This window comes from Paroedura picta, chromosome 7, assembly GCF_049243985.1.
Source record: "Paroedura picta isolate Pp20150507F chromosome 7, Ppicta_v3.0, whole genome shotgun sequence".
Lineage (NCBI taxonomy): Eukaryota > Metazoa > Chordata > Lepidosauria > Squamata > Gekkonidae > Paroedura > Paroedura picta.
Window position 1 is genome coordinate 86,925,490 of NC_135375.1, and position 23,331 is coordinate 86,948,820.

The 23,331-nt window shown below is 46.6% G+C and overlaps 1 protein-coding gene across 1 annotated transcript in view; it reads left to right on the forward strand.

The window, feature by feature from the left end:
• Window positions 1-1,794: 1,794 nt before the first annotated feature.
• Window positions 1,795-23,331, forward strand: part of ACO1 (aconitase 1) — a 59,170-nt gene continuing 37,633 nt past the window's right edge. Inside the window, exons 1-3 of the mRNA XM_077345271.1 lie at window positions 1,795-2,015; window positions 14,749-14,866; window positions 16,366-16,534. Of these exons, the coding sequence (XP_077201386.1) occupies window positions 14,770-14,866; window positions 16,366-16,534 (266 nt within the window). The 5' untranslated portion in view covers window positions 1,795-2,015; window positions 14,749-14,769. The remainder of the gene's footprint in view (window positions 2,016-14,748; window positions 14,867-16,365; window positions 16,535-23,331) is intronic.

The following is a 23,331-nucleotide window of genomic DNA, read 5'->3' on the forward strand; positions in this document are numbered from 1 at the left end:
TTTATATCCCACCTTTCTCCAGAGGCTCAGGGCAGGTTACAAAGTTTAAAATATACAACATTAATAAATAGATTTTAAAGCCCTCAAATTCATTAATTACATCTAAAGCTGGCTTGGTGTAGCAGTTAAGACTGATGGCTTCGGATTTGGAGAGCCGGGTTTGATTCCCCACTCCTCCACATGCAGCCTGCTGGGTGACCTTGGGTCAGTCCCAATGCTGTTAGACCTGTTCTCACAGAGCAGTTCCCTCAGAGCTCTCTGAGCCCCACCTACCTTACAGGGGGAGGAAGGGAAGGTGGGCGTTCACCATCTTCTTGGAGAGGAGTGACGAGTGTACAAGAAATATTCTTTGTGTTCGTGAACTGTGAATATGTAAGTAAATGTTTTTAACAGCTACTCAACGAAAACTGATTATCTCAAGAAAAAGAATCACTGCCCAAGTGAAAAACAAGCTGACCGATACAGCAACATTGTCTCAAAATGAAACTTCCCCACTTCCTTTGCCTGGGATCCTGTGAGATTTATTCTCCTGTGACAATCACCCCCAGACTAGACTGCTGTAACTTGACTCTGAGCCAGAGATTACAGCTGGGACAAAATGCAGCTGCACAGGTCCTCTCGGGGACCCCACGGAGGGCTGATATTTGACCTACCCTCCAATAGCGGCATGGGTTGCTGGTGGAGTTCCAGATCAGGTTCAAGGTCCTGGCTTTGACTTTTAAGGTCCTATGTCAAGGGTGGGCAAACTGTAGCCCTCCTGATGTCCATGCCAGCATTTGTTGGCAGGGGCTCACGGGAACTGTAGTCCATGGACATCTGGAGGGCCATAGTTTGCCCACCCCTGCCCTATGTGGTCTACACCCTGCATACGTGAAGCATTGCCTCTCCTCATTTGTCCCTCATTTGCCGGTGATCCCTAATCTCAAGGACATGGTCCTGGCTGCAACCAGATCCAGGACCTTTTTGGCTCTGGCCCCAACCTAGTGGAATGTGTTGCCAGCTGAAACCTGGACCCCAATGAAGCTGCTGAAGTTCTGCAGGGCTTGCAAAATGGCACACTTCCACCAGGCGTAGGGTTGAGACCAGAGCACTCTGAAGGTTTACAATCCTCCACCCATCTCCTCCTTCTTACTCCCCCTATTTGATGTCATCTCCAGTCTGAGGTAGAAGAAGAGTTGGCTTCTGTGCCCTGCTTTTCACTGCCTGAAGGAGCCTCCAAGCAGCTTATAATAACCTTCCCTTTCCTCCCCCCACAACAGACACCCCGTGAGCTGGGGGAAGCTGAGAGAGCCCTGATATTCCTGCTCGGTCAGAACAGCACTATCAGGGCTGTGACAAGCCCAAGTCACCCAGCTGGCTGCATGTGGGGGATCACGGAATCAAACCCGGCTCACCAGATTAGGAGGCACCGCTCTTAACCACTACACCACATTGGCAGAAGGGTTTACATTGTATTTTATTGTAATTTTATTATTGTCGTTGATGATTTTATGGGATGTGTTTTTATCGTTGTGAACCGCCCCTTGCCCATATCGGGAGAGGAGGTAGAGATATATTTTTATTTATTAATAATAATAATAATTAATATTATTATATCATCTATTGTGGTTGTTATCTACAGGCATGTTGGTTTAATTCACCAAGCCAGGCCAAACGTTCACTTTTGGCAACAGGGGCAAGGGCGCTCCAGCGAGAAGCAGAAGAGGGCAGCGGGAAGCGCGGGAGGAGCCGCGCCAGCGAGGCGGAGCGTGCGCGCCTACGGGCGGCGGGAAGGGAAGGGAGGGCCGGGCCTGTGGGCTGAAGGCGGCCCGCTGCTGCTGCCACCGCTCGCCGCCCTCTTGCGCGTCTCCTCGGCTCGACCCAGGGGGTGGAGACTGAGGCGGAGGAAGACGGGAGGCGCCCACGGCCCGGCCGCCCCCCACCCCGGCCCCAGATCTCCCGCAGCAGACGCGCCTCGGGCGCCAGACAGACAGACAGACTGCCCGCCCGCCCGCCAGAGCCCGTGCCTCGGCCAGGTGAGTGTCCGCCGGGAGCAGGCGGCCCTTGGGGCGACCGCGCGGGCCAGGCGGAGGCGCTGCCTTCTGGCCTCTCGCCCTTGGGTCCCATTGAGTCGCCGGCTGCGGTGGCCGTGCCTGGGCTCGGCCTCCCTGCCCTCCGTCGCTGCCGCCGCGCGGGGCCGTGCCATGCTTGCCTGCGTGGAGCGCTGCCCGCGGGAGCCGCTGCCGGGACGCCGGGCGAAAGCAGTTCCGGGCTGGCCTTTCAGGCTCTAACCAGAGCCTAGGTGTGTCTCCTCGGGAGTAAGCCTCGGCCAGGCCCGGCCGGCTGACTCCTTGAGGGTCCCTTGAACGACATTCTGTCCATGTGGAGCCCGCACACATAAGCTTGGGCTTGGCTCGGGCCCCATTCTGCACATGGCGGATAATGCACTTTCAGGGTGCTTTTGCAGCTGGATTTTCCCGTGCGCCCCAGTGAAGACAGTGTGGTACAGAGGTGAGAGGATTCGGATCTGAGGGATCCAGAGTTCAGCTCCCCGCACTGCCATGTAACTTGTTGGATGGTTTTGAACCCTTCACTCTCTTTGGTCCTGCCCTGCCTCACAGGGCTGTTGTACAGGGGAAATACAGTGCCGAATAGAGGACCAGATAGGGTGAGTTCTTTGAAACTCGGGACTGCTGTAAAATCTCCTAGGCAGATAAACCTCCTTCCTCTCACAGACCCTTTTCATAAGTCTTTCATTTAGTTAATACCTTCAAAGCCTTTGCTGCAGCGTTGTTCCTTTGATCTCCCTGGAATAAAGGGGGCTTTGGGACAGGAGCCTTCCCCTCCTCCTTTAACCTTTTGTGATTTGCTTTTAATGGAAAGAGTGTAGGATCTGCAGCTGTTTCCTTACTAGGAGGAAAGTCCCATTGATTTGTATGTGACTGGCAAGGAGATTCTAAACAAGAGTTACCCTCCTCCCAATCCCTGGAAAGCCCTTGGGGCTTGGAAAAGTGTAACTTTGCTTGGCAGTGTGCTTGAAGTCTCCGTAATGCCTGGTGAACGCTGTAGGACTTGGACTTCTTTGCTAGCAGAACAAGTTTGCTGAAGAGCCCCTCCTTCCTGAAGAGACTCCAACATCAGGATTGCAACTGGGGTCAGAGGGGGGGGGGAAGAGAAGTTTGCAGGGGTGTTTTTGGTCTTTTCAGCTCTCCTCCTTCCCTTCCCCCACCCCTTCTTATCCTGCTTGTCAGGAGAAGCAAAGTTCAGTGTTTGCTTTTGCAAGAAGTCCTCCTCCCTTTCTTGTCTCTCCAACTGCAAGGGGGGTCTCTTGGGTGGGTCCTTTTTGCTGGTATGAAAACAAAATGCTCCAGGTTTTGTCTTGTAACTATGGAGTTTGGGGGTGGGGGGAGGAGGGGCTGCTGAAGGTAGGGCTCTTTGTGGGAGGGCCTGTCATGGGAGCTCTGTTCCCAGGGCCTGTCAAGGAGCTGCCGGAGGGATCAGCAGTCAAACGGATCCTTTGCTGCAGAAGAGGTTTTTTGGGAAAGTCTGCCTGTGGTGATCTAGGAGTGCCTGCATTCCATAAGAGTTCTTGGTTTCCCATGGATTGGTGGCATGGGGGTTGAACTGTGAGGTTATGGATAGGACACCTGGATCTTTAGCAGTCGAAACTGCCCGGCTGTGGGACATTTTGGCTGGAGGATGAAGCGCAGTCATCACCCTGCATGCGCTTTATGAGAGGATCTGTTTTCTGGCAATAATGCATTTAGTGGTCACTGCACCAAGGACCACGTGGCCATCCCAAAAACAGGCACTTGAAAAATGTTCAAATTGTCTGGGTATGAAAGGAGGAGGGATTAACAGCTGGACTTACCTGACAGGGGAAGGGAACCCCCCTTTTCATCCTCTGTCATTCTTAAAAGACTAGGTAAAGGTAAAGGTATCCCCTGTGCAAGCACCGGGTCTGACCCTTGGAGTGACGCCCTCTAGCGTTTTCATGGCAGGACTCAATACGGGGTGGTTTGCCAGTGCCTTCCCCAGTCATTACCGTTTACCCCCCAGCAAGCTGGGTACTCATTTTACCGACCTCGGAAGGATGGAAGGCTGAGTCAACTTTGAGCCGGCTGCTGGAATCGAACTCCCAGCCTCACAGGCAGAGCTTTCAGACTGCATGTCTGCTGCCTTACCACTCTGCGCAACAAGAGGCTCTTTAAAAGACTAAGGTGGTTAGTTTTAAATTATGGGGAAATGCACTTTTCAGGCTAGGATATGGGAGAACCAGGTTTGAGTCTCCACTCTGTTGTGGAAGCTTGCTAGGGGACCTTGGGCCCATCACAGTCTCTTCCAACCTCACCGACCTCTCAGGTTTGGGAAACAACCCGGGGGGGCTTTGTATCACACATGCAGTGGGAGTTTTGTGCCTCCCAAATGGGGAGATGGGCCATTTGGTCTTATACCACAGCATGCTTGTAGGTTCTTTCATTGAAAGCATCAGCTTTGCATGATGCAGACCAGAAAGAAGGCAAGATTGTCTAAGAACATAAGAAGAGCACTGCTGGATCAGACGATCCTGTCTCACTGTGGCCAACCAGCTCTCCTGGAGGGTCAACAACCGGGCTTAGAGACTGAGGCCTTCCCCTGACGTTGCCTCCTGGCACAGATATTCTAAGGTTTACTGCCCCAAATATGGAGGTTCCATTTAGTCAACATGGCTAGTAGCTATTGATGGACCTAACCTCTGTGAATCTTGTGCACAGAAGTAAAGCGTACCTCTGACTTGCTGTAAGTGAGTGTGGTCTTCTGGAGCAGGGGTAGACAACCTGTGGTCCTCCAGATGTCCATGGATTACAATTCCCATGAGCCCCTGCCAGTGTTTGCTGGCAGGGGCTCATGGGAATTGTAGTCCATGGACATCTGGAGGAACACAGATTGACTACCCCTGTTCTGGAGGACAGGTTGTGCCCACCCTGGCATGGTGTTTCATGAGACTACAGCTTTCCCTATAGGAGTATGAAAGTCAAAGGTGCATTTTGGGACTCCTCAGAAATGGCAGCTAACCCTACGCCTCCCCCAAACTTTAGGGTTTAATTGCTTTGTTTTTCTGGCAGCTGTTCGTTTTCTGGTAAGCTGGATCTATGTTTGGCTTGCCTGGGCATCGTACAACTGTTTAATTTTCATCTGCCTGGTTGTGTGTGGCAGTGAGTTTAGAACAACTGTAATTGTGGTCTGCCTGTCTGCAAAGATGAACTGGGTCACAGAACTCTGTTTGCTGGCTCAGGGCTGTGCCATAGGGTGGCTGGGCATGAGAGAAAACAGTCTAGCAAGCGGTATGCTCATCACTCAGTGGTAGAGTGTCTCCTTTGGAAGTGAAAAGGTTCCCAGATCATTCCCAAGAAGAAGTGGAATAATAATACCCAGGACTCCAGATTAGAGGCTGCCACTCTTAACCACTTTGCCTCATTAACTCTCTGCCACCATGTTTGGGAACAGGTAATGTGTGAACTGCCTCTGCCTGAGACCTTACAGTCGTGGCCAGTGAGAGAGGCCACTGCTGAGCTTGATAATTCAACAGGTGACCATTTGAATGGGAGGCAGATGTGCTTCTACCTACTTGTGATTCCACTCAGAAAAGTTTAAGGGTGAAAACAGCTTGGGATGGTGATCGTGGGCAGAAGAGGGCAAGGGGGAAAGTTGAGCACAGAGAGAAATGAAAGCTGACCCGTTGTGATGGTATCCTAACCAGCTGTGGGAGATTGCTGCAACCGGAGCCCAAAATCAAGGCACTGGCTGTCGTCAGCACGTTTGGAGTTTGCGGCGTGCAAGCTGGAGCTGTAGCAACATCTGAGATAAGATCTTGGATGATCCAGCAGAGTCAGGATGTCACAACTGCTTCTTTGTTGCAACACAGTTGAGTTTTACCACCTTTAGAAGAGATGGATCTTCAGAGATAAGCAGGGACATGCTCAGATGGAAGCTCTTCTGCTTAAGACACACTAGCCAACGTCTATCCCCATCATTCCCAAACACTTAAGGCTCTGTGAATCAAAGTACTCTCCCAGACTTGGGGCTGCCTGCTGTATTTTTGCCCTGTTTTAGTCTTGCTACCTTCTGACCACCCTCCTCTGTGGGAGGGATTGTTTTGCTGTGGTAGGAGACATCATGTGCAAGTCACAGATGTGGCTCTTGAAGGAGAATGCTCCACTGCATTTCTGCTCAAGTTTCTGTTCTGGGCACCCATGCTCCTAGTCAGGGAGCAAAATAGGCTGTAGACCAGGGGTAGTCAAACCGTGGCCCTCCAGATGTCCATGGACTACAATTCCCATGAGCCCCTGCCAGCTGGCAGGGGCTCATGGGAATTGTAGTCCATGGATATCTGGAGGGCCACACTTTGACTACCCCTGCTGTAGACCTTCTGCTATAGATACAGTTTTGGCAACATAGAGATTGTGGTCATTAGTTCTTATTTCTGAAATGACCTCTCTTTTTCTTTTCTTTTAAAAATATTCTCCTCCCCGTTGAATCTTGCTTTCCCTTCCCGTCCAGCCTGGACACGCCCTGGGGTTCACTTTAGCACTCTGGCTCTTTGCCAAGATGCATGGCCCTTTGAGCAAACAAAAGTCTGCAATTTAAAAGGGTGGGTGGGCGATCAGAACTGTAGCCTTGTAAAGATTGTAAAGATTATCCAACCTTTCTTTCCCCTCCTCCCCCTCATGTGATCTTCCATTATTCTTTTCTTTTTTTCTTTTTTTTTTACATCTCTGGAATGATTTCCTTTCCTTGACATCTGAAGAAATGAGCTCTGATTCACAAAAGTTCATGCTAGAATAGATAAACGGGGCCATTGGACTTCTGGAGGGATATCACTCCATATGCCAATGTTTTATTTAGCTGCCTAAAGTCACCGCCAGGGAAACCAACCTTGTCCTTCATAACGGATCAGCAGTCTGCAAAAGCATCTGCTCCTAGAGTATTTCCATATGAAGATGAATGGATTTAGCAAAGAATCCAGCCTTTCTCTCATCGCTATCCATGAGATATGTATTAAAACCAGCTGTCCACCTCTCATCCATTGACATCAAGAAATACAGGAGAGCGCTAACGTTCGGTAGGTGTTTGGCCATGCCCACAGCACTTCTGCAGGGCAGATCTGAAAGAATACCAGTGTGAGAGAGGTTGTGCACTTGTCTATTGTGGAATCTGTGGAACCCATCTCGTTTCGTTGTCCCCTGCTCACAACAAGCGTATCCGCCTCCTCTTGGAAGGGAGGTTACACTAAAGAGAAGTGGATTGGACCAAAGGGCTTCTCGTGGGTGACAAGCCTCAGATAGATCTCTCTACACAGGCAGTGGAATTTTGTACCCACGTGATTCAAGCCTGCTGGAAGGAAACAAAACACTTCCTTTTTTTGTTTTTTGTTTTTTTTTGACAAGGACCAACATGTTTTAAAATCTTAATGTTTTACCTTTTCTTTTTTCTTTTTACATCCTGGTCTGTGACCATACAATAAACAAATAAATGAAATGTATTCCTGCATAGGAAGTGTAGTAGCTGCCTCTTTATGGAGAATCAAACTGAGAACAATAGCACTCTCAAATGCTTTATATCAGTGGTCCCCAACCTTTTTATCACGGGGGACCGGTCAACGCTTGACAATTTTACTGAGGCCCGGGGGGGGGGGGGGGGCTAGTCTTTTGCTGAGGGATGTCGCCGCTGCCACCTGAGCCCCTGCTCCACTTGCTTTCCCGCCGCTCCCCTGACTTCCCACCGCCCGCTGGGGGGCGCTGCCAGGAGCAGCTGTGCAGTGCCACGCCGAGGAGGAGCCCCAGCCATGGAGGCCGCTGGAGAGCACCAAGGTGAGCTGGTGGCAGAGTGGCAGGGCAGCCCCCGAGGCAGCAACCGGGGAGGAGGAGGAGCCGCGGCCCGGTATCGACTGATCGACAGACCGGTACCGGTCCCTGGACCAGGGGTTAGAGACCACTGCTTTATACACATTCACTAAGTTACAGTCTGATAGTCCTTGGATGCTCTAATCCAAACTGAGGATGTCCATGAGTAAAAACCGTTTTGGACATTGTAGTGCATTACTGTGAATTGTGTATTACTTGGATATTCAGCCCTGGCTCTATGATGAAAAAACTGTTTGGTGTGTCCAGTACATTCTACTCCCCGGATGTGTTACGCCTGGGCTTGTGCAATAAGTTTTAACATTCAATGAGGCAGGGATTATGGTGTTTCAAATCAGAAACCTCTAGTACTTTTGTACTTTGCTTTTTTGTTGTTGTTCCTTTGAAAAGATTGGATTTAGGGCAGTATTCAGACTTGCCGTGATGAGGATTAAATGAATTAATTGCTGCCAAATTTTCTAATCTCTCCATGAATGTTTGTCCTGCGGATGGAGGGAGAATGAGCCATACTTGACCACAGCTTCTTTCTGCAGCGCACAAAGCTACATGAAACAGAAGTCCTGTTGGTGCTTTGGTGTCCAAAGAAAATTTATCCCTTTTGAGGTTTTGAGGAGTCAGGACTTGCTCCGTTCGATGCACAAGGAGATCGTGTGCATCTGATAAAGACAGGTCTGATTGCAGAAACTGACACCGAAGTAAATGTTGGGTCTATAGCAGCAAAATATAACACAATATAACACAAGTACAGCAACACTTTGGAAACGAACACAGTTACAGAGATAAATAAAAAGATGTTTCCACTGTTTTGGCCAGAGATCCTAAGACTGTGGAAGGAAAATAAGCAGATCAATCTAAAAGTTCAGCTAGGTAGCATAATACCATCCCATATTAGCAATGCTTACTTAAAAGGGGTTTTCTTTTATTTCAATAAAAAATTACAAGGAAGGGTTTGTTGATGGGTTATTTCTCCATACACACACTCACAGAGTAGTTTGTGCCATGGCAAGGCTGCAAATAAAACTCTGCCTCCTTTTCTTGATCCCATTATTGGAGATAGAAATGAATTACTGATGGGGAGAGATCATGTATCCAGACAAACATGGGAATTCCCCAGTTCAGTCATTCCCTAGGGAGGCAGCAGAACAAGGGAAGGAGGAATAAATACTGGACTGACAGAGCATCTAAGACGGTGTAAATCTTGCTGTTTTAAGGTCTCCTTATTGAATCTTCACTTTCTGCTAATAGGAGACTCTTCTGTTTTTAAAGCAAATAATACCTAATAAGCATGCCAATTAAAAGTAATGCTTCTAATTGGGTTGAGGTAAGGAAGAACACATTATGTTTCAGTACTAACAGCATGCTTTGTAGATTACATCAGCTCCATATTTACTTCAGCTTCCACAGTAGTTGTGTTTCTAGAAGTCTAGCCCTGCAAAGTGTTTTATAAGCTGCCTAACTACAACTGCTTCCAATAAATTTAGAATTATTTTCCCCCTCCCAGCAAAGATGCTCAAGGGAATGATCATACTGGAGTACAAAGTCCAGGTGCCCTCAGATCTGGAGCAGTTTGAAACCAGTTCCACACTATAAAAATATTTAAAAGTGTACTTACTGTATCATGTGTTAGACCATATCTCAAGTCAGAATATTGGTTCATTTACAGTTGTGTTTTATGAGAGATAACTGAATGAGTTTTTCATTCGTAAGAGGGCAGGAAAAAGAAACATGGGAAGCTCTGTCAAAATTGAAGGAGGTGGTTACACCACAGAATGTTTGCAGTTGGTTGGCAAAGCTGATCAGAAATCCAGTAGTGCAGGTCCCAACTAACAAGGTCAGCCCTTGACCTTGTTTCTGTCTCTCCCTTTACTTGACAAACAAGAGGGAAGGTGGCTTGCTCTTGCACTTGTGCTGCTGTTGAAGTAGGGGGTGGACTGGCCATTTAACTTACAGGGAAGGTTCCCAGCAGGCTGCTGCCTGAGAGGGCTCCTAGTGGCTTGTGTGCTGCTGAAAGCCTGCCCGGTCGGCTTGACTGAGGCCTGGACCAAGGCCCTTTTGTCACCTGTGCTGCTGTCCTGAGCTGAGCTAGTAATTCTTTCATCCTAACTTGGGCTCTTATGAGGACCAAAGGGGAAGCCATGTGTACTTCCTGATGCTCCTTGAAGAAGAGCAGCTTAAAAATGTAAAGGACCGTGGTGTAGGCCAGGCTTGAATCTTGGTATTCGATCGAGATTGTCTGACCTGTGTACTCCTTCCAGAGCTCCCCCTGTGTCAGCCATGGCTGTGGGGCTGCTGTCAGACCAGCCACTGTCTGCAGAGCCCCCACCAAACTCAACACTGCTGCCAGGCCCAGGGAATGCTCACTGACCCAGTCTCCTGCGAGGTGGGCACAGCAGAAGGCATGAATGCCAGCCCACTGGTCCCAATACACCCTCCAGCCAGGTGGCCTGCAGGAAAAGAGTCTCTCCAAGGGGAACTTCCAGGTGTGACTTTGTGCTGTGGGAGGGAACAGGACTGGGGAGAAGAAGGGAAGGACGGGATGTGGCAGACGCTAGCTCTCCCACGAAAGAGGGGCATCTCATGGGAGGCTCAGCTCTCTGTCTGGACCTGTGCAGTCCTGACATCCAACCATCCCAAGGGGTTCAGCCTGCGGAGTCAGGTCCTTTGAGAACACTGCCCATAAAGAGGAGGAAGAACCCGTGACAGCCGCTTCTTCCCCACTCTGCTCTCGTGCAGCAAGGCTATTAGGTACTTTCTTTAAGTGGCATTTTTTCTGGCTGTCATAGAAGCTTATTTATAAAGCCAGCGTCAGTGAACGGCGTCTGTTTTCTGCAAAGCAACGTTTATGCAGGAAAGTGTCTGCCATGTAAATGGTCTGTTTGTTTAGAGCAATATAAATAATTTGTATCATCTGGATAATGGTGTCTTTGACTATTCATTTGACTTTTTTTTTTTAAGCAATAATGGTACCGTCACCTCTACTCCACTTACATATGAACTGCACTGAGATGTATGGGCCGATTTCCAGAGAGCATGTTTCTAATAGAGGGTGTTAAGGCATGCTTGGTAGAACTCTCAGCCCTTCGAGGCTGAGGGCACAATTCCAAGTGATCTTTATAAAGCTGGATTGCAGCCATCGTAAAATGCAGGGTAACCTGTTACAAAACAATATTGCAGGCAATGAACTTTGTCCCAGATAGCCTTATCTTTGATCCCTCTGACATACTGCGGAATAAAACCTTCCTTTTTCACAAGGTAAGTATCAAGCAGGGACACAATAAACAGGCCTAAAACAGATATATAAAAATGGAAACACTTGGAAGCCAAGTGGGCTGGGTAGGGCATAACACTGTGTGTGGAAGTTCAGCAAAATGCTGAAAGGGCCACCAGCAGAAACGCCTCAAAGTTAGAAATCAAAAGTAGATTTGATACTATCATAATTGGACTTAGTGGGGATTTGGAGTGCTTAGCTCACTGCAGAAACCAGTTGTTTATTCCTTAACTGGCGTGTGTTCACTTCCACCCTTCTTTGCTGAATCATCAACCGTGGGGCTCACTGTCTTCCATTCTGTTGACTGGATCTCGTTTTCTCATCTGTAATCTGCAATGTAAGATGGCATACCTCATCCGGAGGTACTCGGGGCCTTGTGGCCTGCCTTTGTAGTAGCTCCTCCCTCCCCACTCTTCCACCTGTTCATTGCCCTGGAGATAAATCTAAATGTAGCACAGCTAAGTGAATGTAACGCTTCACACATTTGCTGAAGCGGGCTGTGGCTCACAAAACCTTTTCCCATTGACAACTCTGTTTGGCTTTAAGGTATGCTGTAGGTCTCTCTTGTTCGCAGGGGTCTTCTGTACGGGGCTCCTGTTGCTCATCTAGTTAGGCGCTTGCGCCCCAGTTTTTGCTTCGCTGCTCAAAAAAAGATAGAACATTTGTTGACAACTGGTGGAGGTAGCATTTGTACAACTTGCTTTGTTCCTCACAAGATCATAGAGAAGCTACAGGGCAGTGAGTCTGGCCTCTGTCGCAGGGAAGATAATGGAGCACGTTAGATCTGTGGGTTCAGAAACCAGGACACTGGGGGTTCACAGTCAGAGTAGTTCAGCAGTGGAATCGCCTGCCAACGGAGGTGGTGAGCTCTGCCTCGCTGGCGGCCTTTAATCAGGGGGTGGAAACATATTTGTCATGGATGCTTTAGGCCAGGGGTAGTCAAACTGCGGCCCTCCAGATGTCCATGGACTACAATTCCCAGGAGCTCCTGCCAGCGAATGCTGGCAGGGGCTCCTGGGAATTGTAGTCCATGGACATCTGGAGGGTCGCAGTTTGACTACCCCTGCTTTAGGCTGATCCTGCGTAGAGCAGGGGTTTGGACTAGATGGTCTGTATGGCCACTTCCAACTCTATGATTCTAAGATTCTATTACATTTATACCCTACTTTTTCTCCCCCAATGGCAACCCAAAGCAGATAACATTGTTCTCCTTTCCTCCACAGCAACCCTGTGAGGTAGGTTAGGCTCACTGGCCCAAAGTCACCTAGCAAATTTCAATGGCACAATGGGGATTTGAACCCGTGTCTCTCAGATCCTAGTCTGATGTTTTAACCACTGCACCTTGCTGGCATCATCTGAAAGGGAGAGAGTGTCTTTGGCAGAGAGATGGAATCTGGTGGATGGGTTAGCTGAAAGCATTACCTGTGGTATCCTTACCTGGCTGTGTCCTAATATTTGGGTAACCACCAGTGGGACTTTTTAACGAGGGATCTGGAGAAGATGGTAATCGGGTGACATGTTGCCAGACAAGATGGGTTTCATGGTGTTGCTCTCTAAGGCCCATTATGCACGGCCGCCGAAACGGCGAATTTGGGTCACATCGAAAAAGCGGAGGGGGAAGACGGGGCGGGGCGCGACGGCGGCAAAACCCAGAGTAACCGATTATGCACGCGCCGATCCGGGCGCCGCTTCTGGTTGCGCCCCGCTCACCCGGAAGCTGCGCTTTCTTCCGCGTTTCACTGACGCGGCTTTTTCGGCGGCATGCACCGAAGCTGCAGCCGGTTGCAGCCGGCTCCGTGCGTTATCCGTGATTTTAGTCGCCGCCATTCCACCCCGAATGTGCGCTAAAACCCCCGTGCATAATGGGTCAAATCGATAATAGCAACTGCCTTTGAAGCAGTGAATCCAGCAAGGCGAGGCAATATCAGGATTCCAACAGATATGGCCTTCCGTCATATTGTTTGGTTGTGATTTTAGCCCTTCTGCCTTCCAGAGTCTAATGCAGAGGGGAAGGAGATAGGGTCAGACACTTGCTTCCATGCACATACATAGCTTGGGAAATCATGGCTGCGACTCAGCTTGCAGCTGGGCCTTGCACCTGTGGAGGTGCCACATTACCAAGCAGCACTTCCGTGTGTGAACATATGGTGAGGGTTTGTATTCATAGCTGCCCAGGGCTGCTGCACAGAGGAAAGCAACAGCAAACCATCTCTGAACACTTCTTGTCTTGGAAACCCTAAGGGAGTCACCATAAGCCAGCTACATCTTGACAACCAAAACAAAAATGGCTACAAGGCAGTGACTGTGGAGTGTTTCTTAACCGTTTCATATGCATAGATGATGGGACCGAACTGTTAAGTGTGCCTGCTGTCCTTCTATGTGTGGAAGCAAAATTTTGAGAGTGCCAATTCCTCAACAGGCTCTTAACTCAGCAGCACTTTACTTGCCCACTCCGTCTAATGTTCAAGTAAACCAGCAATAAAATATTGGGCATTTGATGTTTAAAGCTTGTAGAGTACGTTAGAGCAGCTGTCCCCAACCCTCGGTCTGGAGACCAGTACCGGTCCGTCGATCGGTCGGTACTGGTCCTTAGCTCCTCCTCATCCTCCTCTCCGGCTGCTGCCTCAGGGGCTGCCCTGCCACTCTGCCACCGGCTAACCTTTGGTGCTCTCTAGCGGCCACCATGGCTGGGGCTCCCCCTCAGCATGGCACTGCGCAGCTGCTGCTGGCAGCGCCCCCCAGTGGGCGGCGGGAAGTCAGGGGCGCTGGCGGGAAAGCAAGCAGAGCAGGGGCTCAGGCAGCGGCAACATCCCTCGGCAAAAGACTACCCCCCCCCCCGGGCCTCAGTATTATTGTCAAGTGTTGACTGGTCCCCAGTGATAAAAAAGTTGGGGACCACTGCATTAGAGGAACATCTGCAGGTGAAAGGTCCTTGTGGTCTGCTGCTACCTCGTAGCCAACTACTTCAGGCTAAACTGCTTAAAACCTCAGCAGTGGATGAGGGAGGGTAGCCAAAGGCCTCCAAGCTTCTTGCTTGATGGATTCTGTGTCTTAAACTTCAGGGTTTCGTAGTCTGTATATTATTCATGTTTGGATAACAACCAGACTAACGGCATGTGGTATGGCAGAAGGCATAAAATGAGACGAGTGTGGAAAACTGTGTGTGTGTGTGCAGTAAAATGGGCCTTTATGGGTACCATAAACAGTGTCCACTCTCCTGTTCAAAGCTGTTGGTAAGACTGGCAAGGCTTCCCCTCTTTCTGTTCATGGAATTAGCTCACGAAAATGAGTGGCAGATCTGGTTCTAGAGGAAGGCACATGGTCTGTTGTTGTTGTTGTTGTTGTTGTTTTTGCAAGGTTTAGCTAGAGTTCCATTGGCAGTCCAGTTATCACTTTTAACATGAGCTTCTCACTCATTTTTAATGGTTCTTAGATCTTGCTTCCCCCAGTGCTCTTGATGGCTGGAGCACAGCTTGACTTCAAAGCAACTTTTGCGTTGTAAATAGAACTAGCAAAGACAAAGCGTATTGTGAATTAAAAGCGGCTTTAAAAAAAGTAATATAAAGACCAATCAAGTATGACTCTACCGTGTGTTCACAGACACGTCAAGATCTTTCAGCCATGACTAACCCCTTTTCCCGGATTGTGGAGCCGCTGGATGCCAGCCAGCCGGAGAAGAAATTCTTCAATTTGAACCACTTGGGTGACCCGAGATATGGTATGTCGGCTACTCAGTGTGTCAGTTTGCTTCAGAACTGTGGCTCAGTTCAGACATAATGCAAAAACATTCTGCTTTATTTTAACTGCAGTTAGTTTTGCTACAACAGAGAGGCATCCGTACATTGGTGGGTAATGTTCTGTCAGTGTGCTGTAGCAATGATAATACTTCAGGAGCCACATGTGGTTCTTGTGAGCACCATTCTCCAAGGGGGCTGAGAGAGCCCTGATAGAACTGCTCTGTGAGAACAGCTCTGTGACTGGCCCACGATGACCCAGTTTGGCTGCATGTGGAGGAGCAGCGAGTCAAACCTGGCTTGCCAGAGTAGAAGCTGCCAGTCTTAACCACTACACCAAACTAGTGGAATAATGAGGGGTGGGGAATATTTCATGGAATAATTCTTTTTGTAATATCTTGATAAAATTTAATTTATAACGGAACTGTTAAGTGGTGCTCTTAAGTTATGAGAGACAGAGAAAGAGAATTCCCCTTTACATTTTATGACCACTTTCAGGCATGACAACAAACCATGTCACTATAGGAACACTTACTGAAAATCCATGGCCTTATGCATTGTCTCTGCCCTCGCCTTGCACGTAACTCAGAAATGGAAGACTTCTGCATTTGCTCCAAAACACTATCTGGCATTACCTCTAAAATCCATTTTGGGTCCTAACTGAGCAGGTACAAACCATGATCTCAAACCACAGACTGGAGAATAAAATATATTGGTGTAGTGGTTAGGAATGCGGACTTCTAATCTGGTAAAATGGGTTCAATTCTGCGCTCCCCCACATACAGCCAGCTGGGTGACCTTGGGCTCGCCACGGCACTGATAAAGCTGTTCTTATTAAGCAGTTATATCAGGGCACTCTCAGCCTCACCCACCTCACAGGATGTCTGTTGTGGGGAGAGGAAAGGGAAGGCAACTGTAAGACACTTTGAGACTCATTCGGGGAGAGAAAAGCAGAATATAAGAACCAATTCTTCTTATATGGTCCAGGTGTAATAAGAAGCTATGGGGTTGTATTTAGAGATGTATGAATAGGAAAGAAAATGTATTTAGTGCAGTTCTGCTTACACAAGCAGTAGCACAAGGGCTGTAGTAACACACAGCCCTTCCGTATCATTTGTAATGAAAAGATAGTGTGCCCAAGTAGTAATGACATGCACAACAGATGGTTCATATGATTCCACTTAATTTGCTTTGGAAATTATCGGAAGACATGCCTTGCGCTCTGGCTTATGTATGCAGAAAAGACAGGATGGGTACAATCACTTTCACATAGCACAGATAGTCTAATTTCAGAGCTTCCACTTGCACTAGGACGGTTGCATGCGTGGACATCTTCTGAGATCCAACCCTGTTTCAACGTACCTCTCAAGTTCCATTTTGAATTGCTGCAAAAATACAATTCTTCTTGGGGAATTGACCCCATTATTGCATATTGTGCAGTGGAGCAACTTATTTTCATTATGTCTTTATTCCATTTCTCTAGAACGCTTGCCTTTTTCTATCAGAGTCTTGCTGGAGTCAGCAGTCCGCAACTGTGATGAGTTCCTCGTAAAAGAGGGTGACGTAGAAAACATTCTGAATTGGAACACAATGCAGCACAAAGTCATTGAAGTGCCATTTAAGCCTGCTCGAGTCATCCTGCAAGACTTTACGTAAGTGATGGAACGTTGGTCGGTTGGGGGGTTTTAATCTGGGAAATATCGTTTATTGAATTTCAACAGTTTTGTGAGGAGTAGGGCATGTAAAATGACTTGCAGTGATGTATTCAGGGAGAATTTGATAAACAAGTCTGAATTACACAATTCTTGTCTGCAGAAGATGTCTCCTGAGACAATTTTCATCCTGCTAATGCTCCAGCAGCACACACCAAGGAGACCCTGTGGCTGGTAGCCTAGGTCTCAAATGGGTTTCAGCATAACATCCCAGCTGCATTTCAATGGCCAGTTGCAGTACCATGCTGTGAGCCAATGCACACTGAATGCAGCAGGAACTGTCACATAACTTCTTAGCCTGGGTCAAAGCTGACTAGCTGAGCATTTTTCATTGGAAGCTATGTACTGAGGGGTGGTGTTGCAGGACAGTAAGAGCAATCATTCAAGGGAAGTGCCCATGGAAAACAATCCTTTTCAGTGTGATCTCAAATCAGGCCTTTCTGTTACTGCGCTGATTCAGACCAGACTAAGCTGGATCCTACAATAAGTAGCAATGCTATATTGTTTGTTTGTGTGTGTGTGTGTTCTTGTGTTGGTTGTTTTTTGTGGGGGGGGTGAGAAGGGGACAACAGAATTAGGTAGAGATGGGTGTGTGTTTTATAACTCTATTAGTTTATTTAAAATTGGATTTATAAGTCCTCCCCTCTCGGCCCAGCTGAGTGTGTTTCCTTGCCAGAGTCAGAGTATAGTTGGATTGAACATCCCTAAAAACAGTAGGCTGCCGCTTTCAATCTGTGTAGTAAATAAATTAAATTAAAATGCGATTAAGAAGGGTTTGATCATGCTTTGTTTTACAGCAGTGAGGTTACTTGACAGACCACATTGCTAATTGACGGCCTGCTGATCATGAACTTTTCTTGTGTTCCTAACCTCTCCATTACATGTTTTTCTTTTTTAAATTAAATGCATCTTTGTTTGTTTTTGCCTTTCAAATCATATCTTCATAGATCAGAACAATACATATTAATCTGAGCCAAAGGAAACCATAACATTTCCCATAGTTATCTCTAACCTACTACTTGCTGCATTCAAAGTCTTTAAGTAAACAACATTTGTAAAAACTCAAAGCATATGAATATGCTTTTAAAAATTGCATTTAGAAAATCGGGCTGGGGAGGCTGCTTCTTAAAGGCGTAACCTAAAACAAAAATGATATCTCTGATGTGTTCTTCTCCCCACTGCTTCCTCTCTCCAATGTGTAGTAAAATTTATTCCATATTCTGATTTCATCATGGTGCCTGTTGCCTTGTTTCCCACTGCCCATCATAAGATACTGGTGATGGGGAATTGTAAAGCATGAGGAGAATCTGGCATCAGGATAAATTTTAGCAAAAAGAATTTGACAAAGGTGCCACTTTTGATGTTGGACCTGCATTGTAATGCTCTTATTGATATATTTTCCAAAAACAAAAAATGCAAAGCCCAGTTTTAAAGGTACAAATTTCATCTAGACCAAGTTAGCAGATCTAAAAGTAATCAAACACTTGAGGAAATAATAAACTAAAAATTAAAGTGCTTTTTATCAGAAATCAAAATGATCCTGAGATTTTTTGTGTGTGTTCTGAATTTCTCTTGTTGATGGCTTTGAAACAAGCCAGTTCCGGATCCCGGGCAATGTTTTTTTTAGTGTGTTTTGCTTGTAGTACCTGAGGGAGATGGAATTATGGAGTCCTGTCAGCTTGCTTGTTCCAACATATTGAAGTCAATAGAAGAGTTAGGTTTATGAGATCGGAGGCTTGTGGTAACAGCAGGTAATATTTGACAAAATGCAAATCTAAAGCTAAGAAATTGGTTATTTTGTGTGGAGTCTGTTACCTGTTTTGGGTTAGATAAACAGACCTTCAGGTGAAAAAGTAACTCGTTGTACGTCATTTGAATCCAGAGTTTGCTGTTCTTTGAACTTTAGACCTCGAGGATGGCAGAGAATCTTTTTGATGCCGGTACATTCAGTGGTATTCAGGAGTGGAAACTCATTTCTACAAGTACTATTTGCTAGCATATAAGACGACTGGGCGTATAAGACGACCCCCCAACATTTCCACTCTAAATATAGAGTTTGTTACATTACATTACAGTACTGAAGTGCACCTGGCGTATAGGACGACCCCCCCACTTGGAGGCATGTTTTTCAGGGGGGGAAAGTAGTCTTATACGCCAGCAAATACGGTAACTCTTAACTCAAGGCTTGGGCCAGTCAGCATGTCTTGTATTCGTAATGCACATTAATTAGAATATCAGAATGCACATTAGTTGTTTAAAATGAAATGTAGTAATATGCTTCTGCTGTTCCCACATAACTGTATAAAGATCAGCATAGACCAAAGTCCTCTCACGGGGTGTTAGAGCTAGAGATGCCTCTCCTCCCCAAAGAATTGACCCATCCTTTAATGAAAAAAACCAAAGTGCTTCTTGTATATTTCTTGCAGTTTAGGCCCAGAGATGCTAACTCACTCTAGTAGCCATTTTGTCACACCTCTTGTTCGTCCTTCCCAAATGGCATCTGGAAGCTTAACATTCACTGGTCAAAGTAAATGACAAGTATTTAAAGAGGTCCATGCATGTATACTGGAACTGGACCTTATTCTTATTAACTTCTTTTCACATGCAGCTTTGAGGAGTTCCTGGTTCTTGAGCCTGGATTTTGGAGAGAACTTACAACTCAGTGAAAGCACACATACACGCTCCAGGAATGGACCACTGGATGATTGTCATAAAGACTGACCAATCTTTTATTGGCTTCTGTATCTCATTCCTACCATACACAAGAAATCTGAAATGTTTTCGTCATAATTGAGGCCTCTATAATTATCCCAACCTATCTTACATTCCTTGTAGATAAGGACATTCAAGGGTTCTCATTGCTTAGCCTTTATAGTGGCATTTCCAGCCATGAAACAAATCAATTTCCATCAGTGAAAATATGTAGAGGCTGACCAAGGAAGAATCCCATAATGGCAGGTTTGGCAAATCCTGAAAATTGTCTTGTCCCACTCAGCTGAAGTAACATTACCAAAACACAACCAGTCGGTTAAGCCATTTACTGCTGTTCTGAGTTGAAAAAGTTCAAGAGTTCACTGCAACCAGCCTGAATTGCTGACAAGTCAGAGTGCCAGACACAAATTAATTCAGGGCCCAACTAGAAACCTATCATTTCCCACAAAGATGTCAATTCCATTCAGATTAAATATATTAATTTCCCCAAGTCCTCTTCCTATAATGTTCTGCTGGTTTTGGACCCTGGAATACTATAGCTCAGCCAAGGAAATACAGTGATGGCAAGATGGGGAAAAGGAACAAGATTTTTAAAGGGGTTCCACATCCAAAGGCATCTGCCCATTTCACCTTCCCAACAGCATGGGGTGGTGGGAGGGAAGGATTGTGCTTTACCTGAGCCAGAGAAGCACTTGAAAACAGCAAAGAAATGAACAGGAGGTTCTGCTTTGGGCACAGACTCCCTAAATGTCATGTGACTCCACTATCATGCTTCACTCACCAAACTATCTACCATTCATCCTTGAAAACTTAAAAGGAGTAAGTGGAGGGCTATAGTTTCTGCCTTCAAAGGCCGTCAGGTACTCCAAGATGAACCAGTGAGGATCCTAGTTGTTGCGTTCTAAACCAGCTGGAGTTTCCAAGTCAAGGACAAGAGTAGGCCAGCATAGAGCGAGTGGCAGAAGTCAAATCTAGAGGTGACCATCACATGGATCATTGTGGCCAAACTGTCCGGGGGCAGTAGCTATGCCTGCCAAAGGTGGTAAAACACCATGCATGCTACTCCGGTGACCCGTGCCTCCATTGATAGGGAGCCATCAAGAATCACTCCCAAATTCCTTGCTGTGGGTGAGGTGTTAAGTTGAGACCCCGCAAAGATGCACTTCCTGTCCTGCCCCTTTCCTGCTCAAGCACTTTTGGAGTGGCTGATTTTCAGGCCGCTCTGCTCTAACCATCCAGCAGTGGCTTCCAAACATCTGGCAAATGCATCCAAGGGGGAAGTCTGGTTGGCCGTCCATGAGGAGATAGAGCTGGGTGTCATCTGCATATTGATGGCAACCCTGCCTATAGTTCCAGACCAGCTGTCTAGAGGGTGCATAAAGATGTTAAATAGCATCGGGGAGAGTATCACACCCTGTGGGACCCCACAAGGGAGTCTATATGGGCACAGCAGAATCTCCCCCACTGTCACCCTTTGTGTCCAATGTTGGAAAAAAGAGCACAGCCACTGAAGTGCTGTTCCCTGAATCACTGCTTCAGCAAGGCAGTGGGCCAATAACTCATGGTCAACCACGTCAAACGCTGCCAGCAGATCGAGCAATACGGGTATGCAAGCATCTCAATTATAACCAGTGTTCCCCGCACTCCTTGCCCTGTCCCGGATGTCTCTGTTGAAGCTTATTGTACTACAAAACCAATTCCCTCCCTTTTTCAGTATTCGCTTCTGTTTGATATAGGGAAAATATTTTTCCTATCCTGAATTGTGTTAGGGCATGCAGAAGAAAAGCTAGTTTTTTATACCCTCTTTTTCACTATGCAAAGATGTCTAAAAGAAGTTGCATGCACCTTTCCTTTCCTCTCCTCCCAACATACAGCCTGTGAGATACCTGGGGCTGAGAGAGCTCTAAGAGGAGGGCTTTGTGAGAACAGCTCTAAGAGAACTGTGACAAGCCCAGGGTCTCCCAGCTGGCTTCATGTAGAGGAGCGGGGAATCAAACCTGGCTTGCCAGATTACAGTTGGACCGCTCTTCAACCACTACACCACCCTGGTCATCCAAGATGCTGCCCCCAAATATAAAACTCTAGAATTTGATTAGTTCATCCAATCAGCACAATCAAATGGTAATCTTTTATCCGGGATTGTACCAATTCAGGCTTTAAATGGGGTGGGAGTTGTCTGCTGCATGTAGTAAATATTGCTACATGTGGAAAGTGCGCAGGTCAGGAAGAACGATTCACCCTGCCTTTTTGACTTACTGTGTATCAGTTTTTAGCATACAGGGAGACCTTTTTGTTGTTATTGATAGAACAGCGTTGAAACATGTAGTGCTCTCCTTGATACAGATACACATGCATGCTTCTATACACAACAAAATCCTTGCAACAAGAAGTGATACAGTTTAGGGAAACTTTACCACTAGTTCTTGTAAACACTGAACTTTAAATATTATCTTCTTTTAAAATGCTGCACAGTGAAAACCTGATCCTTGCAGTTTGGGACAGAACAAAGACGGCGAAACCTGTTTATTTTCGAAGTTATTTGCAAGTTTATTTCTTACGGCTAAAGGGAATTATAACTACTGTAGTGTTGGAAGACAGGACAGAGACTGCCAAGATTTGGGGCTTTTGTTTCCAAGCCTGGCTTTATCTTGTTGTGTGGTCTTAAGGAAATCAATAGCTTAACTTTTCTAAGTTAAGTAAATCATTTTGAAACTTTTCCAGATGGGTGTAGACTGCCTTAGCCAATCCTAGCAGAGGTGATTTATAGCCACACATTGCCTCCCCTACAAGAGTTTTGTTTGGCTATTGCTAAACCCAGAAAGAACAGGCTGCAGGCTGGCCTGGTTTCATCAGATCACAGAAGCTAAGAGGCCTTAGCCCTGGTTAATACTTGGATGGGAGGCCAAGGAAGCCCTGAGTTGCTGTGCAAAGGCAGGCCTTGTTCATCTGTGACCTTGAAAACCCTATGGGATCACCATAGGTCAGCTGTGACTTTAGGGCACGTACCACCACCAAGGCACGTTTAGGGGCACGTTCCACCAATGAAAATTTATAATCTAGATTCTGTTCCATTTATGTCATGGCAACCAGTTCTTGCTTCAAAATACTTTTAAATAGAAACTTGAATATCAAATTTGACCTGTTCTGAGAGGAGAGTCTATAGCAAACCCATAAAATGAGTTCCTACTAGGGCCACACAATGATGGGTCATCTGTATTTTAATCAAATATTTTGTTGTCACATGAAGTCTTCTTATGTTGAGTCAGTCCATTAGTTCGTTAAGATCAGTGTTGTCTATTCAGATTGGCAGTAATTTTCCAAAGTTTTAGGTGAAGATCTTTCATATCACCTCTGCCCAATCCTTTCAACTGGAGAGGTATCACCTGGAGATCTCCAGATGACCAAGATGAGTCTCCCTGGAGAAAATGGCTGCTGTGGTGGTTGGATTCCATGTCATCATGCCCTGATGAGGCCATTCCATTCTTACAAGCCCTTCCTTTCCCAGGCTCAGTTCCCAACATCTCCAGGTATTTCTCGACCCAGAGCTGTCGACCTTACTGGAGATGCTAGAGGTTGAATCTGGGACCTTCTTCATGCCAAGTAGAAACACTGCCACTGAGCCATAGCTGCCTTCTTACCAGTTCAGGTGTGACGTAATGATCCCTTAGGCAGCAAGTTGTTCATCCCGATTATCCATTCTAATAATGTATGTGCTGAAGGCAGCTGCTTCCTTTACAAGTATATTACCATTTCTTAATTGCCTGATTTTATTGCTTTAATTGGCAGTGATTAATTGTATATCATTTGAACTCCCTTTGGTTTGTTTTTTTCAACCTGCCTTAGGTGTGTTGTTTTTATTTTATAAGAAAGGCAGAACATGTCTGTTTATTTTTTTTTCCAGATTTTTGTGTCATCCTTCCCCAAGAGATCAGGGCAGTTCACAATACAGTCAATACAATAAAAAGATTGAAACATCTAAATACTAACATCCAGGTGGCATTAAAACCTAAGACTCACTGCCTTTT